The sequence below is a fragment of the Tupaia chinensis genome, unplaced genomic scaffold (assembly GCF_000334495.1).
Source record: "Tupaia chinensis unplaced genomic scaffold, TupChi_1.0 Scaffold000383_1, whole genome shotgun sequence".
NCBI classification, from domain to species: Eukaryota; Metazoa; Chordata; class Mammalia; order Scandentia; family Tupaiidae; genus Tupaia; species Tupaia belangeri.
The window spans coordinates 1,704,735-1,722,493 of record NW_006159885.1 but is presented as its reverse complement, the minus strand read 5'-3'; the positions used below and the strand labels follow the sequence as shown (position 1 = coordinate 1,722,493).

The following is a 17,759-nucleotide window of genomic DNA, read 5'->3' as shown; positions in this document are numbered from 1 at the left end:
AGACTGGGCATTGGGAGTCTTATTTAAGAAGTTTTTCCCTACCCCAGTGTCTCCCAGATTTTCCCCGGTGTTTTCCCGGAGCAGTGTTATAGTTTGAGGTCTTAGATTTAGATCTTTGATTCACCTTGACTTTATTTTTGTCAGAGATAAGAGGTAGGGGTTCAGATTCATCTTTCTGCAAGTGGAGATCCAGTTTTGCCAGCACCATTTGCTGAAGAGGTTTTCCTTTTCCTACTGAATTGACTGGTACCCCTTGTCAAAAATCAGTTGACTCTATGTTTGAGTATTCATTTCTGGGGACTCTATTCTGTTCCATTGGTCCACCTGTCTGTTCCTGTGCCAGTACCATGCTGTTTTGATTACCACAGCTTTGTAGTATATTTTTGGGTCAGGGAGTGAGATGCTGCCCACTCCACTCTTCTTGTGCAGAACTGCTTTGGCAATACAGGGTCTTTTATGATTCCAGACAAACTTTATGATTATCTTTCCTAGATCTGTGAAGAATGTGTCTGGTACTTTGATTGGCATTGCATTAAATAGGTAGATTAATTTGGGTAAAATTGCCATTTTGATTATATTAATTCTTCCAATCCAGGAACATGGGATGTCCTTCCACTTCTTTGTGTTATTTTCAATTTCTTTTATCTTCTCATAGTTTTCCTTGTGGAGGTCTTTAACTTCTTTAGTTAGATTTATCCCTAAGCATCTTATACTTTTTGTGGCTATGGTAAATGGAACAACTTTTTTTCAGTTCTATCTCAGTCTGCTGATTTTGATTTTTTTTTTTAAAATAAGCTTCATTAAAAATTTGGACTTAATTATACTGGGAAACAATTGAAGGATTCCAAGAAGGACCGAGATGCTTAATATTAATACCTGGCTGCTGTGAAAAATTGAACATTGAAATTTTGCCAAAAGTTTGTGAAGGCAAGAAATAGGAGAGAGTGAACCATGACTATAAAAGTATATGTAATAAAATTAAAGGCATGAAAAAGGATGACCAGAAAGCAGGAATTTTGGGTTACCAGAGATAGGTGGGGGTGAGAGAATCCTCCACCTCCACCCCGGGATGTGTACATGCTGTAGTCCCTCTCTATTTCTTCATTCTGTTGGGATTTGGGACATGCATGCACAGTACCCAGCCATCAGGATTTAAACATCTATTGGCCATGTGGGATCTGAATCCCTTACCTTAGGTTATGAATGGCCTAGAATCTTATTTATTTGGAGGTATAGTTTAAGATGTTTAACTAAAGGGACCAGCAGTTGACGTAATGGCTATGTCGCTGGACTCCCATGTAATCGACCACGGTTCGAGTCCCAGACCCAGTGGCTTAAACTCACGCGCTGTGTGTGTGTGTGTATGTGTGTGTGCGCGCGCGAGTACCCAAGATCCCAAGAAGAGAATGGAGGACAAGGGATTGGGTGTGGCCATCCCCTCTAGGGGATGATTTCTTGCTTTCTGTTTCTCTGTCTCTGTTTTTCCGGGGAGCACACATGCCCTAGGGCAGGCGCCACCATGCCCGCCCGAGCACACATCCCTATAGCAAAAACCTCTCCCCCATCCCTCCCCCAAAAGATGTTTAACTAAAAATATTAACAAGGACATAAAAGAACTGGTATGTATATATATTTTTTTGGAGAAAGATTTTTGCTATAGGATGTGTGTACTCATCGGAGAGATGAAGAGAGAGAGAGAAAGCTTCCTTTCTGGGGGGATGGCCACACCTCAGTCCTTTCTCCTTCACTATTCCTTTCTGGATTTGGGACATGCACACACTCCTGGAGTGAGCTTCAAGCCTCCTGGCCCAGGATTCGAACCACAGTCGACCATGCGGGAGTCCAGCGTCTTAATCACTACTCCACCTGCTGGTTCTGCACCACCCTTTATTTTATTTAAAGAAAAAGATGATCAACTCTTTCAGCTAAAAAGAAAAAAAACTTTTTATTCTAGTTTGTTGTAGTTAGAATTATTAATGGTGGGAATGATGAAAGACTACAGAGAAACAGATTCTTTTTCACTATTAAAATTTCTAGGTGTGAACCAGCAAATGGCGTGGAGTTTAAGACACTAGATCCCACATGACTGGCTGGACAATTTTGAAAATCACCCTGGCCAGTGTGCTTGTGTGCTCCAAATCCTGAGGAGACTGGAAAAGAGATTACAGTATGGCCATCCCTGGCCATCCCCTGGGGGTTAATTTCTCACTTTACTTCTCTCTCTCTCTTCCCCTCCCCTCAAAAAAGCAACAAAATTTTCAGGTGTTCTAGATTTTAAATGAGCAAGTGTATGTGATAGTTGGGAGTATTACAGTAGTACTTTATACAAAAGTCCCTGTCATTAAATAGCAGATTGACACCATGAGTTATTTTGCCAGTATTTAGATGATCAGAAATAGATATTGAATATATTATGATTTATTTATGAAATGGGCCTGTTTACTTGGAATCTATAAAGATACTGCCTTTTTATTTAATGGTACATCAAATTATTTGTTACTTAACCAGCATACTTTAGCTACTTGGACTGCTTACTTTAGTTCTTTCCTGGGGTTGAAGATGTTTAACTAAAAATATTAACAAGGATATATGAAAACAGATATGTATATATTTGGGTGCTACAAATGAATTTATCAGTACTGATAATAAAAATAAACTCTCAGAGTTTTTTGAGGTAATTATACCGGCTGCTTACATTTTGGGATAATAGCGATCTACATTTGGTAAGTCAGTGTCTCTTAAGGAAGCCGAAGAGTAGAAAGAGCACATGGAACTGGATTGTGAAAATGGATCCTAGTATGGATTTTCTAAGTAGGTGAGGGCCTTTAGGGCAGGTCATGTGGCTGATCTTGAGTTTTCTCCTTTCAGAGTTGGTGATTGAACTATAATTAGGTAGCTCCTTGTTAGCCCACAGACAAGTGTGTTAACTTGATTTTTGGGAAACCATGTTAATTTGTCCTTTTATCCTAATTTAACAAATGTAGTTTGATCATAACTCTACTATGAAGTTTTTCTCCTTTTTTGAAAAAAAAAGTTATTTTTTTTTTTTAAGAATTTTTCATTTAATTTTGAGAGAAAATGAGAAAGCAAATCACCAGGTCTGGGTCATGAACCATGGCCGGCCATATGGAAGTGTCCAGCACCTTAATCACCACGCCACCTGCTCCTCTCTTTAAACCTTGTTTCTTGAGGTGGGAGCATCCTCCACAGGGTTTTGTAATACTGTAATTCCCTTTCCTTAGCCCTCTGTCCTCTTCGGATCTTGGGCTTGCTTGCCTGGAGAGTTTCAGGTCTACTTGGAATCTTGGTCTTGTGGCTTCTAGCTTTGCAATTCAGTAAGCTACCACTTTTGCTACCAACGCTTAACTTTCTTGGCCCTTTTCCCTTTTTAATTTTCAGAGGGCATGTGGACTTACCAGAGGGGGTAGTGAAGAGGGAGAAAGCACCCACCAGAGGGGTATGGTCATTCCATGATCCTCCATTTATCTATCCTGTTGGGATTTTGGACATGTATGCGCAGGTGTCCAGCGTACTGTACAGGCCACCAGGTCTGGGATTTAAATTGCATAATTTCCATACAGAATCTGACTCCCCTAGCCACTAGGCCGCTGGGCCAGTCCAGTTGTTTCCTTTTTTAATAAGAGAAAACGAAGGCAAAATTAGTAAGTTATGGTTCTGAACCAGACAGTGGTGTCCAAGATTCAAGCTCTACTATGTTGCTTCTCTAGGCAGACCAGTTTTCACTTAGGTTGACTATTTTATATGCTGTTATGTCTTTTCACATGTTGTTTCAGTAGGAAGTACTATATGATATTTCACTACCTAAAATGATTGAAGTGTAGGTAAGATGCCTAGTATCTCTGAGGGCCAGTCACTAAATTAAGTTTTGAAATTATTATATAACCACACAGTTTCTACTATAGATTATGGTAGATTCTGACAGTAACTTTTATTAAACGCAGTTCTGTGAACCTTATTAAATAACTGTTGGACCTGAGAAACCAAGGATAATAGTCTGAAAGATTACGCTACAGGAAAAGTAGCATACTCAGTTTCTGTTTGCCTTCCCACAAATAAAAGAAGTTCTAAAATAAATACTTTTAAAAAAGCGAGTATGAGGGGCCGGCAAGTGGCATGGTGGTTAAAGGCGCTGGACTCTCACATGGCCGACCTCGATTCAAGTCTTGGACCTGGTGGCTTGCTTTCTCTCTTTCTCTCTCTCTCCCTCCCCCCCCCATCAAACTGGAAAATAATAATGATAATAATAAAGTTAAAATAAAATAGTTCTTAAAAAAAAAAAGTGAGTATGGCAGGGAACCAGCAGTTAGCGTAATGACTATGTTGCTGGACTCCCACGTAGTCGACTGCGGGTCGCGTCCCGGACCCGGTGGCTTAAAACTCACGCTGGGCGCGTGTGCGTGCGTGCCCAAGATCCCGAGAGGAGAATGGAGGAGAAGGGATTGCAGCGTGACCGTACCCCTTGAGGGGTGATTTCTCGCTTTCTGTCTGTATGTCTCTCTCTGTCTGTCTGGCGAGCACATGCACCCAATAGCGAAAACCTCTCCAAAAAAAAAAAAAGTGAGTATGGCATTGGTATTTTAGTATGATACATTCAAAATGAAAGCAAAGATTAATAGATGTTTTAGTAAGTATGAAAGTATTTTTTAAAATCTTATGAGCACTGAAAGTTCAGAAATAATTTGAAAAAATAACTATTCAAAGCTTAAAGTTTTTTTAAAGAATTATTTTATTTTAACTTTATTTATTATTATCATTATTATTTTCCAGTTTGATCAGAGAGAGAGAGAGAGGAAGTGAGAAAGCAAGCCACCAGGTCCGAGACTTGAACCACGGTTGGCCACGTGGGAGTCCAGCGCCTTTAACCACCATGCCACTTGCCAGCCCCAAAGCTTAAAGTTTTTTTAAACAAATAATTACTTATTTAATTTTATTATTTTTCCATTTGCTATAGGGCACGTGAGCTAACGGGGTGGAAGGGTATAGTGAGAAAGCAAGTCACAGGAACTTGAATTGCGGTTGGCCATGTCCAGTATCTCAACTACCACATCCTTCTGGGATCTTGGCAGGCATGCCCATGCCTGGAGTAATCTTCAAGCTGCTGGGTTTGGAACTTGAACTGTGCAGTCAGCCATGTGGGATCTAGCACCTTAACCTCCACACTACCTGCTGGCCTATATTTTCTATTTACTTTTAATTGCCAAAGGGTACCTGCACTCCCCCAGAGAGAAACAAAGGAGAAAGTACCCCTTGATGGCATGTGGTCACACCACAATCCCTTTTCCATTTCTCTGTCCTGTCGGGATTTGAGGCACACATGTACACATGCTCAGCTTTCAAGTCACTGCATCTGAATTTGAACTGCACTTGGTCATGTGGGATCTAGCTCCCTTACCCACTAGACCATGGGACTGGCCCATGAAATAATTCCTATATTTACTTAGTTGGAAGATACATACACCAAGAAATGAGAACAGTTATTGCCTCTTCTAATATGGTTTGTAAGCTGAACAATTTTTAAAAGTTAAGTGACCTTGTTTTTGTTTTTGTTTTGTTTTGTTTTGTTTTCATTAGGTTTGTAAATATTATCTCTGTGGTTTTTGTCCTGCGGAATTGTTCACAAATACTCGTTCTGATCTTGGTAAGTGAATTTTCTATGTAACTAAAAATTTATGATTAAAAACTGGTTCTTTATAATTCTGGAAAAAATTCTTTAAAGATTTGCTGATAAGTAATTTCTTACTTGGCTTAGATATTTAAATATGTTGATAAATGTGAGTCTAGTTAAACATGGTGGTTTAATTAAAATACATGTCTATTTCCACTCCCTCCCAAAACTCTACTATAATGAAAAAATTTTAAAAAGATGTAAATGGAAGAGGAGATAACATTAGAGATGTCAGCAGATTTTTGGAAGATGCCAAGTGGATGGAGGAATAACAGCAAACTCAACAGAGCAGAGAAACAAGTATCCTAAAAGCCTGCAGAAGGTGATACTAAAAAGAAGCAAGTATTTGATCAGCAGAACTCGGGACAGGCTCAGGATTTGGAGGCACCAGGTACCACAGAAGGCAGGGTTGAGTCATGGGGCTGAAAAACGAGAGAGATTAGTGATTAGCTCAGGGTTTCTCAACCTTGATACTGTTGACATTTTGAGCTGGTTTTGGGGGGACTATCATGTACATTGTAGGATGTTTAGCAGCATCCCTGGCTTCTCCCCACTAGATACCATTAACACTCTCCAGTTGTGAGAACCAAAAATGTCTTCAGACATTTCCAAATATCCCTGGGGGTAAAGTTACTCATGGTTGAGAGCCACTAATCTAGGTGATTCTGTGCCAACCCACTAATCTAGGTGGTTCTGTGCATCTGTTGATCTTACCTCTCCCACTCCTACCCCCCAGAAGAATAGAGTTATTTTCTGGAGAAATTGGACTAGAGAGACTGGTTCATCTGAACCACAAAATATAAAAATTGAGTGATTGTTTTCTTAATTCTCTAGGATGGTACGTAACTAGTATCATTCTAGATACATTAATTCATTACACACGTTTGCCTTGAAGCATTCCAAGCACATTAGGGCTCTAAGAGTACATCTTGAATTCAGACACGCACAAGGCAATAGTGAGTAAATATGAGACTGTCAAAGAGATTAAATGAGTCTATATTCTTAATAGGAGGGTTCTCCTCTGCCATGTTCCTAGAAGGATACAGCCAGATGCTTTTCCCCAGGCAGAAGAGAAGAAGATTCTTCTCTAGAGAAAGTGAACAGTTCCAGAGAAGTGATCTCTACAGGTACTGACCCTTGGGGAATCTTGTAAAAGGAAGTCTCATCACTGACTGATTTTCCTATGGTAAAGCACATTAGTTGGCAGACTGCCAATACCAACTTCCAGTCAGATTTTAAAAATCAGTTGCCTGCCAAGGAACACCATCCAGACAAGCTTGAAGAAAACTTTTAATACAACAGAGTAACAAAACCAACAGCAAAAATATAATCTTACGGAATTAGAAATAATGGGGGGATCAAAGGAAAACCCTCTTTTTTAGGTTTGAACTAAATTTAGTATTTTCAGAAAAATAGAAAATAACTTCATCTATCAAAATAGGATACTTATAAAAAGGAGTTTTTGAAAAACAGAACTGTTAGAAATTAGAACTGGAGAAATTCGAAATGAAATCACTGGAAAGATTTGAAAAGGAAGTCCAGGAAATTTATTGAAATGTTAGGCAATAGGACAGAAAAGATTAGAAATTTTAAGAATTTGTCAGTCCTGGAACTCTAATTAGCTGATTAGTAGTTCCAGAGAAAACCAAAGAGGAAACCATCAAAGAAAGAATGAAGAAAAAATAACAGTTCTGAAGGACATCAATCTCTAGATTAAGTGGGTCCTTCAAGAGAACAGCACAGTGAATTAAAAAGATCCATACCAAGGCACACCATTGTGAAATTTTGGAACATTAGAGATGAGTGTGTGTAGGTGACAAGATTATGAATCAGAATGGCCTGGGGTTTGTCAGTAACAGCACAGTAAGTGTGAAGACATTGGAGGGACATCCTCAGGGTTCCAAATGAAATAATACTTTTGCCTAGGTTGACTGTATAGACAAATATCAAAGTATGAGGGTTAAAGTGTATTTCCTCAGCAATCTTCATCTTCCATGGACATTTTCTCAGGAAGCTCTACCAAAATGGGCATAAAAACAGGAGAAGAGAAAACTGAGATCTAGAGACCTATGTATAATGCAGAGCAGGAAAGGAAATTTTCAGGATGAAAACTTTATAGTGAGCTTAGAAAATAAGCATTCCACATTGAAGGAAAACAGAAGATTCACGGAAACAAAACAAGACATCTGATGTATTTTAATCTCTAAGGAAAATTAGTATTATAGTTTTAATAAATAGCTGACTTGACATGTTGGAGAATTTGGAAATAAGAGACATAGAAAACTTAAACAGATGAAAAAATTTCGGGAAAAGCCTGTCAGAAGTGTTACAATCACCTTATGTTTGGTCCTACAATAAACAGCATATGCATAGCCAAAGTGTAAACACTGAATTGTTTACTGAAAATTTTGGATCTCTAAAATTGGCAAATCAAGGAAAAATAAAATAAGCATAAAACCTAAAAATATGGAGATAAATTCCAGAAGAAATAGCAAAAAGTTAAAATTGGTTGCTTTTTGGAGGTGGAAAGGATGTACAACTAGGGTGCTCATTTGTGCTATTTGACTTTACATGCAGCTGTTTAAAAATAATGTCAGTGGTGATTTAGACCAGTCAATCCAATCAGGTTTTTGTTTATTTTTTATAAATGGTAATAAGAAAGAATTCCTTTTCCTCTCCATCCCTTTCTTTCCTTCCTCTTCCCTCCTTCCCTTCCTTCTCTTTTTACCATTTAGTTATTCTCTACTGTGTTGGCCCTGAAGACTAAGGAAACCAATTTCCATGTACTATTGAGCGTGATGCTTTGTGGTTTAGTGGGGAATTGATTTAGGTGTCTACAGACTACTCAGTGATAAAATGGACTTTTTTTTTTTTAATAAAAATGACTTCTTTTTTTGACAAGAAAAGATTGTTAATGCAGTGCCACAGATAATTTATACATTCATATTTCTCATTTTCCTCCCCAGGTCCATGTGAGAAAATTCATGATGAAAACCTACGAAAACAGTAAGTTGTTGCAATTTATTGTCGTTCTCCCTACTCCCTCATTATTATTTGGTTTAAAGGTGATAAGGGTTGGAAAAATAACTGAAATTAAAGTAAGTGAATGTCTGCTAGAAGTCCAGGAAGTGGCTGGGGATAAGAAAGTTATGTGGTTTCAGCATTAATAGTATGTCATACCAAGCCTTTTTTCTGTATCACATTTGCTTTTTAAATTAAATTTAAGTTTAATTTGCCAGAGGGCACACATACTTGCTGGAGAGAGACAGAGAAAGCCAGGAGCGAGGGAGAGTGAGAAGTACTCAGTGTGGGGAATGGTCATTCTGCAGTCCTTTTTCCATATCTCCCTCCTCTCAGGATTTGTAGGCACACACTTGCAGTGTTTTTTTTTTTTTTTTTTCCAAGCCACCTGGTCCAGGTCTTGAACTGTATAGTCAGTGGTATGGGATCCAGCTACCTTAACCACCACACTACAGTCTACTCATACATATTTGCCTTTTTTTTTTTTTTTTTAATAATTTTTTTAGGTTTATTTCTTTATTTAAATTTGACCAGAGAGAGAGAAAGTGAGAGAAAGTGAGACTGCAAGCTGCCAGGTCTGGGACTTGAACCGTGGTCACTGTGGGAGCCCAGTGCCCTTAACTACCACACCACCTGCCGGCCCCCATATTTGCTTTTTAACAGCCTTGATATTAAAGGGGAGACTGTTGGGTTTAGGATCATAGATCTAGTATAATGGTACAGGTGGTCAAACCCCCAGACTCTCATGTAGAATCTGTGATGTTATCCAAACATAATGCTGTGTACTGCTTTCCTGTCAGCAGGATGAGGGACAACCAGAAGTAGGCTTCATATGTACTTGGTTGGCTCTTCAGCCTAAATATAATACTCCTTGAGGCAGTTAAGACAGTATGTGAATTGTAATGAGTTAAAGTTTGGAAAGTAGCATTTGTTTGTTTTTATTTTATCAGGTATGAGAAGAGTTCTCGTTTCATGAAAGTTGGCTATGAGAGAGATTTTTTGCGATACTTACAGAGTTTACTTGCAGAAGTAGAACGTAGAATCAGACGAGGTCATGCTCGTTTGGCATTATCTCAGAACCAGCAGTCTTCTGGAGTAAGTATGAAACAAACTCAGACTTTGTAGAGGGTCCTTGTTGTCTGGAAACCCAGAGAAGCTCCCTAAAATTTTTAAAGCTTCCTCCCTGCCCCCGCCCACACATATACACACACACACATATACAAAAGCAGGGCGTGGTTGTGTCAAATCTCATTTGTCCATTTCTCTTTCCCATTGGGATTTTGAGCCCGCATACACATGGGCCTCGTGTTTATCCACTCACTGGGCCAGGGTTAGAACCACAGTCAGCTATGTGGGATCTAGTTCACAATGCATAGCTCCCCTCCTCCCCCAATTATTTAAGTGATTTTATTTATTTATTTTTTAAATTGGCTGTAGGGAATGTGCACACATAATAGAGAGAAGGGAGAGGGAATGTGAGAAAGCAAGCCACCAGATTCAGGACTTGAACTACAGTTGGCCATGTGGAAGTCTAGTACTTTAACCACCATACCACTGACTGACCCCAACCAGTACATAGCTCTTAACCACTGTGCTACAGGGCTGGAACTGAAACTCGTTTTCCATTCATCATTTTGATCTTTTAGAATAACAAAACTTACTTTTTTTTTAGCCTTTTAAAAGATTTTTTGTTGAATTTATTTATGATTTGCTTGAGGACATGTGTACTCACCAGAAGGAGGAGGAGAAGGGGAAAGTGAGAAAGCACCCATCATGGGTGATGGTTAGGCTTCGGTCCTTCCTCTTCCATTTCCCCCTCTTTTTGCAATTTTGGGCATGCATGCACATGACATGTTTGTTTTTTTGGAGAGGTTTTCGCTATAGGGCGCGTGCGCTTGCTCGCCAGACAGATAGAGACAGAAAGTGAGAAATCACACCCCAGGGGGGATGGTCACGCTGCAGTCCCTTCTCCTCCATTCTCCTCTCAGGATCTTGGGCATGCATGCACACGTGTCAGGCATGAGTTTGAAGCCACCGGGTCTGGGACGTGAACCGCGGTTGACTACGTGGGAGTCCAGTGACATAGCCATTACGCTAACTGCTGGTTCCCAACATGACATGTTTTTTTAAGCTGCTGGCTCTGGGTCTCAGACCTCACAGTTGACTACATGGGATCCAGCCACCTTAACCACCATGCCACCAATTGACCCTTTAATCTAAGCATAACATCAGTTTTTGCTAATCAGGGTTTTTCTATTATGTATAAGTACCTAACAAGATATGTAATTGTCTAACAGAAATGAAAGATGAAATGAATTACTACACTTGTAATCAAACATTTTAATTAATAGAAATATGGGTGTCATGTGTATGAGTTTGGATATTTCTTTATTACTTGTTGATAATACAATTTTATTGTCTTCGATAGGCAGCTGGCCCCACGGGCAAAAATGAAGAAAAAATTCAAGTTCTAACAGACAAAATCGATGTACTCCTGCAGCAGGTGAGACTTGTGTACCTTAATGTCAGAAAATACTTGGAACAGACACTTATGCAGCAGATGTAAGGATGGCAAATAAACATATGAAAAGATGTTCAAGATTACTAATCATTAGGAAAATACAGATTAAAACCATGATGAGATATCTATTTAACACCTGTTAGAATAGCTAAAATTGAAGACTGACCACACTAAATGTTGGCAAGGATCTGGGCCAGCTGGAACTGTCCTACACTGCTGGTGAGGATGTAGCTGGTGCAACCACTTTGGAAAAACAATTCATCTGTTTAAGTTAAAAAAGCACTGTGAGCCAATTACACTCCTAGGAGTTTTATTTGTAGTAGTCCCCCTCTCCCCCAATTTCCCAGACTAGAGACAAGTTTGTTCATCAGCAGGTGAATGAATATAATTTTTGATAAATCCATGTAATGGAATACTACTGAATAATAAAAGGGAATTAACTATATGCAACAATATGGATGACTTCTATTCTATTCTGTTCTTTATTATTCTTCAATTTGACCAGAAAGAGACAGACGGGGAGGGAGAGTGAGAAGGCAAGCTGCCTGATCTGGGATTCAAACCATGGTCAGCCATGTGGGAGTCTAGCACCTCAGCCACCATGCCACCTGCCAGCCCTAATATGGATGGATCTTAAAATAATTAAGCTGAATGACAGAAGCTGGATCAATGAAGTAATACAAACTATACGATTTCATTTATAAACTTCTAGAAAGTACAAACTATAGTGACAGAAAACAGATCAGTGGTTGCCTGGGTTTATATTTGAGACCTAGGTTGGAGGAGGTATTAAAAAAAAAGCAGGAGGATATTTTGGGGTGATAGATAAACCCATTATCTAGATGGTGGTGATGAGTTCAAGGGCATATGCATGTATCTAGACTTAATAGATCGTGTACCTTAAAAATAGTGTTTTATTTCACATCAGTTACATTTTATTAAAACTGCAAAATATCACAAAGGTAAGTTAAACACAAAGAGCTCTCAGTAAACAAAACCAAACAGAAAGATGCAAAGTCATTACTAAATGCTAATGAGGTGTGGGGAGAAAAGAAAATAAATTGTTTTGAAGAAAGTCTTGACTGTTTTCCCCTTCACCCTTCTTAGATTGAAGAATTAGGATCTGAAGGAAAGGTGGAAGAAGCCCAGGGAATGATGAAATTAGTAGAACAGTTAAAAGAAGAGAGAGAATTGCTTAGATCCACAACCTCGGTAAGGAATGATCCATTTTAAATTACCTAACCTTGTCGTTATGAAGTACTTGTTTTCTATTCCTGTGTAAGGACCTCTGGAAATAGTTTCTGATGTTTTAAATTAAGAGTCAGCAAACTTTTTCCTAATAGGCTGAACAGCAGATATATCAGGTTGGTCACAGGTTCCCTACAGTTACTAAGCTCTGCCTTTCTGTTATCAAAGCAGCCTCAGATAATAAATAGGTGTGACTTTATTGTAGTAAAACTTTATTTACAAAAACAGGCCTTTGGTTTCCTGCTTGCTAATCCTGCCTTAAATCATAAATAATGTTCTTTGAATCTGTTTTTTTTTAATACACTTAAAAAAATTTTTTTTTCATTGCCAGAGGGCATGTGTGCTCACCCCAGAGAGAATGAGTGAAAGTACCCCGAGTCCCCTGGAGGCAGAATTTGAACCATACATATCACATATGAGATCTGCTTCTTGAACCATTAGGCTACAGGGCTGTCCTGGAAATAGATAGCTTTCTAAAAGGTAGTTTAAATATTTCAGGGTGGTCTAGGTGTTCAATAGTTACATGGACCTCAAGGTATCTGGGATCATATGATTGTGCTGTTGCCATGCTTCCTCCTCTAAAAGTTGGGTAGTTGTCATTCGCTATTATGTCTTTGGGGAAATGGGAAATAGTAATTCATACATGTTAGAAGTCTGTTCTAAATGCCAGGTACTTCTATCTATAATAACTGATTAATCATTTCAGACAATTGAAAGTTTTGCTGCCCAAGAAAAACAAATGGAAGTTTGTGAAGTGTGTGGAGCCTTTTTAATAGTAGGAGATGCACAGTCCCGGGTCGATGACCATTTGATGGGAAAACAACACATGGGCTATGCCAAAATTAAAGCTACTGTAGAAGAATTGAAAGTAAGTTTCTTCTGAATATATGTTTTAGCCATCACTAAAAGTAACTACATAAGTAGCTACAGATAAAAATAGATTTATTTTAGTATAGATAAAAAATTGGTTACATGGAGATAATAAACCTTTCATTATTATTTTGCTATTCATTAAGCTGTGAAAGCACTTTGCATTTTCCCCTCCAAAATGGCAGAAATTTGGGGAAAATATTCCCAAGGATTTAGTTAGGTAATGCTATCTCGTGTTATATGCATGGTGTTAGAATTCCTGCACCGAATTTTATAAGTTGGTCTACAAATTGTTTCACATTAGGTGACCATTGCTTTACAGTGACTTTAAGATTACAGTTGTATAAAATACAATCTTATTTTCCTTAGGAAAAGTTAAGAAAAAGAACTGAAGAACCTGATCGTGATGAGCGTCTAAAAAAGGAGAAGCAAGAAAGGGAAGAAAGAGAAAAAGAGCGGGAGAGAGAAAGAGAAGAAAGAGAAAGGAAAAGACGCAGAGAAGAGGAAGAAAGAGAAAAAGAAAGGGCTCGAGACAGAGAAAGAAGAAAGAGAAGTCGTTCACGAAGTAGGCACTCAAGCCGAACTTCTGACCGAAGATGCAGCAGGTCTCGCGACCACAAAAGATCACGAAGTAGAGAAAGGAGGAGAAGCAGGTATATAAACTTGGAAGACAGTGTCTAGCTCTTCATGAATACAGAGTGAACAGTAGTAACTACCAGTGTTACTCACTGGATCAGTGTTTGGGAAGCTTTTGCATATCCCTAAGTGCTAGGATGAATTATGAGAGTTGAGTTAGCAAGTGGGCTCATCCTTAAGGCAATTTTGCTGTTTCCCACCTATCTGGGAGGTTTGACACTATCTTTTTAGGCAGTCAACCTACCACATGACTACTACCACTACTTCTTTTTTATATTATTCATTCGTTTATTTTAATTTGACCAGAGAGAGAGACAGACAGACAGAAAGCCACCAGGTCCAGGACTTGAACCGTGCGGTCAGCCAGGAGGAAGTCCAGCGCCCTTAACCACCAGCCCCTATTTATTTATTTTTTAATTTTCCTGAGAAAGAGAGAGAGAGAGAGAGCAAGAGCAAGCGCAAAGTGCTAGATCCAGTACTTGAACTGCAGTTGGCCATGTGGGTGCCCTCAACTACCATGTAACCTGGGATTCTGGCACCCTTCACCATGCCACCTACCAGCCCTGGTTTTTGATTCTTAAGATTCCTCTTTTTTTTTTTTTAAAGAGAGGTTTTTGCCATAGGGCACATGTGCTCGCTGGAGAGACAGAAATAGAAAGTGAGAAGTCACCTCCCCCCCCCATACTGCAGTCTCTTCTCCTGGGATTTTGGGCGTGTATACACACGCATCCAGCATGAACTTAAAGCCACCAGGTGTGGAATGCGAACCCTGGTGGGCCACATGGAAGACCAGCAGCATAACCATTATGCCATCTGCTGGTTCTCCCCGTTTTTAAAAAAGATTTATTTAGTTTTATTTATCATCATTATTTTATAATTTGCTACAGGGCACATGTGCTCACCAGAGACATACAGAGAGCAGGAGAAAGAAAGTCCTGCCAGGTCCAGAACTCAAACCATGATTGGCCATGTGACAGTCCAGCACTTCAACCACCATGCTACCTACCGTCCCCGATTCTTAAGATTTCTAATGTAGGGGCCGGCAGGTTACATGGTGGTTGAGGGCACTGGACTGCCACATGACTGACCATGGTTTGTGTCCCGGACCTGGCGGCTTGCTTTCTCATTTTCTCTCTCTCTTTCTCACTCTGTTTTTCTCTGTTCAAATTAAAATTAATAAAATAAAATAGTTCTTTAAAAAAAAAAAAAAGATTTCTAGTGTAAATATGTCTTAATAATGGGTTCTATTCAGTTGCTTTTTGAGGGTAAGTTTTGCATGATCTTGTTGATTATTCAGCAGTATTTACTTCAAGGCCTTTTCTTATTGTAATGTGAGCTGATGTTGCTTTTCTTTTGTTTTAAATTATTAAGAAGTAGAGATCGTCGAAGAAGCAGAAGCCTCGACAGATCAGAAAGAAAACATAGATCTCGTAGTCGGGATCGAAGAAGATCAAAGAGCCGGGATCGAAAGTCATATAAGCACAGGAGCAAAAGTCGGGATAGAGAACAAGATAGAAAATCCAAGGAGAAAGGTTCGTTTATAGGTGAATTGAGTCAGAATTAACTGAATTAATTTCAGGGTTTTCATACTATAGGATTTACTTCCTTGGTTATGCACTTTTTTTTTTAATCTGCTGTAGTTTTCCATAACACATCTTGTAAATGTATTTTTAGCATTAGTCCCCAATTACGGTATTCATTTAACATTCCAATAAGTTGAGTACCTTACCTATCTTACCCTTGTTTTTCTGTTGAAGCAGCATGTTCTTTCTCCCCATTTTTAAAAATTTTTATTTATCTTATTTATTTTTATTCATTTATTTTTTAATTTGATGAAAGAAAGAGGGGGAAGCGAGAAAACAATCTGCCAGGTCTGGGACTGGAACTGCAGTTGGCTCTGTGGGACTCCGGCACCCTTAACTACATGCCACCTGCCGGACCCTCCTCCCTACTTTTAATTTTAGTTTTCTGTGGCATCCTGGTAACTGATTTACTTTGTTATTAGCAGTGTTACTGAACTGTTTTATTTTGTCTTTGATAGGTCTTCATGATAATATTTCTAATCTTTCAGCCTCTGTTGAAAGATAGTTTTTCTAGTTGTAGGCTCTCTCTGCCTTGTCTTTTGTTTTCTTCAGACTTTTTTCAAAACATCTTTGATTTTGTACTGGTTGATTTCTGCTTTGTGTGGTTTTGGGAATGGGAGAAATGGTCTACTTTTGATTTTTCTCTGCTTTACTTATTCTATCCTTTTCTACTTCTCTGTCTACATCTTATCACTAACATAATATATATGTGCTGCTGTTTGCCTGTATTATACTGGTCTTTTATGTGATTATTATTATATTTATAAAACTATTTTAGTTTTGTTCTTGACTCAGATTTTTGCTAGACCAAGTTAGAGAATTATCAGTACAAACAATGGACTAGTTTTTTGGCTTCTGCTTTTATTTTTTTCTTACATAAGTGCACCTTTAAAAAAATTATTTTTATTTGTGTTTGGGTGTGCTCTCTTGCCAGAGAGAGAGAGAAAATGAGAAAACACCCCCCAGAGGGAATGGCCATGCCACAGTCCTTTTCTTTATTCTCTCAGGAATTTGGGCATGCACTCACACATACCTGGCGTATTTTTCAAGGCCCTGGGTCCAAGTCGCAAACTGCAGTTATCCGTGTGGCATCATTAAATTACCTTAGCCACCTGGCCACCAGTTGACCCTTTACCCTCTTTTTTTTAAAAAAATTATTTTATTTAACTTTATTTATTTGTTTATTTAAATGTGACCAGAGAGGGATAGTGTGAGAGAAAAAAGAGAGAAAGTGAGAAGGCAAGCCACCAGGCCCAGGACTCTAACCCATAGTCAGCCATGTGGGAGTCCAGTGCCCTTAACTGCCATGCCACCTGCTGGCCCCTGCATCCTTTTTTACATATATTAGCTTTTTCTAGAACGTGGAACAAATGTAAAAAAGAAACAAGAATTTTTATTTTTAACTTTTAATATTTGCAGCTTTAGTATTTGCCATTTAAGTATAGAAATTGCTTCTGTGATTGAAGAAGCGATTACCACAAAGGGTTAACTGATTTTACATTAGTCTTTTTATTTTTTCTTTTTAGGTTTTTGCCATAGGGCATGTGCACTTGCTAGAGAGAGACAGAGGAAGGGAAATTGAGAAATCATTTCCTTAGAAGGGATGGCCACACCACAATTCCTTCTCTATTCTTCTCTCAGGTTTTTGGGCACTCAGACACCTGTGACTGGTGTGGTGGGGGTTTTTTTTTTTTTTTTTTTTTTTTTTTTTTTTTTTTTTTTTGGAGGTTTTTATAGGGCGCGTGTGCTTGCCAGGCAGACAGAGAGATAGAAAGTGAGAAATCACCCCCTGGGGGGGTGGCCACGGCACAGTCCCTTCTCCTCCATTCTCCTCTCGGGATCTTGGGCACGCACGCACACATGCCCGGTGTGAGTTTTAAGCTACCAGGTCTGGGACGCGAACCGCGGTCGACTACGTGGGAATCCAGCAGCATAGCCATTACGCTAACTGCTGGTTCCTGGCTGGTGTGATTTTTAAGCTGCTGAGTCTAGGACTGGAGCTATGGTTGACTGGGAGTCTGGTGGCATAATAATTACGTTGCTGGACTCCCACATGACCAGTTGTGGTTCAAGTCCCAGACGTGGTGGCTTCAAACACTGGGCCTGTGTCCATGTATGCCCAAGATCCCAAAAGGAGAACAGAGGAGAAGGGATTATGGCGTGCCCATACCTCCTGGGGGGTGATTTCTTGCCT

The 17,759-nt window shown here is 39.2% G+C and overlaps 1 protein-coding gene across 7 annotated transcripts in view; it reads left to right on the top strand.

Moving 5' to 3' along the window:
- Positions 1 to 17,759, top strand: part of LUC7L3 (LUC7 like 3 pre-mRNA splicing factor) — a 29,464-nt gene that overhangs the window by 6,788 nt on the left and 4,917 nt on the right. For 5 of the 7 annotated variants that reach the window (XM_006153613.2, XM_027773862.1, XM_006153614.2 and 2 more), the window contains exons 2-9: positions 5,593 to 5,659; positions 8,653 to 8,692; positions 9,658 to 9,802; positions 11,136 to 11,210; positions 12,336 to 12,440; positions 13,183 to 13,344; positions 13,716 to 13,999; positions 15,354 to 15,514. In XM_006153613.2, coding sequence (XP_006153675.1) covers positions 5,593 to 5,659; positions 8,653 to 8,692; positions 9,658 to 9,802; positions 11,136 to 11,210; positions 12,336 to 12,440; positions 13,183 to 13,344; positions 13,716 to 13,999; positions 15,354 to 15,514 — 1,039 coding nt within the window. Of the gene's footprint in view, positions 1 to 5,592; positions 5,660 to 5,884; positions 6,078 to 6,695; positions 6,814 to 8,652; positions 8,693 to 9,657; positions 9,803 to 11,135; positions 11,211 to 12,335; positions 12,441 to 13,182; positions 13,345 to 13,715; positions 14,000 to 15,353; positions 15,515 to 17,759 lie in introns of all 7 variants that reach the window. The other 2 variants (XM_027773863.1, XM_027773864.1) reach the window with 2 other exon arrangements.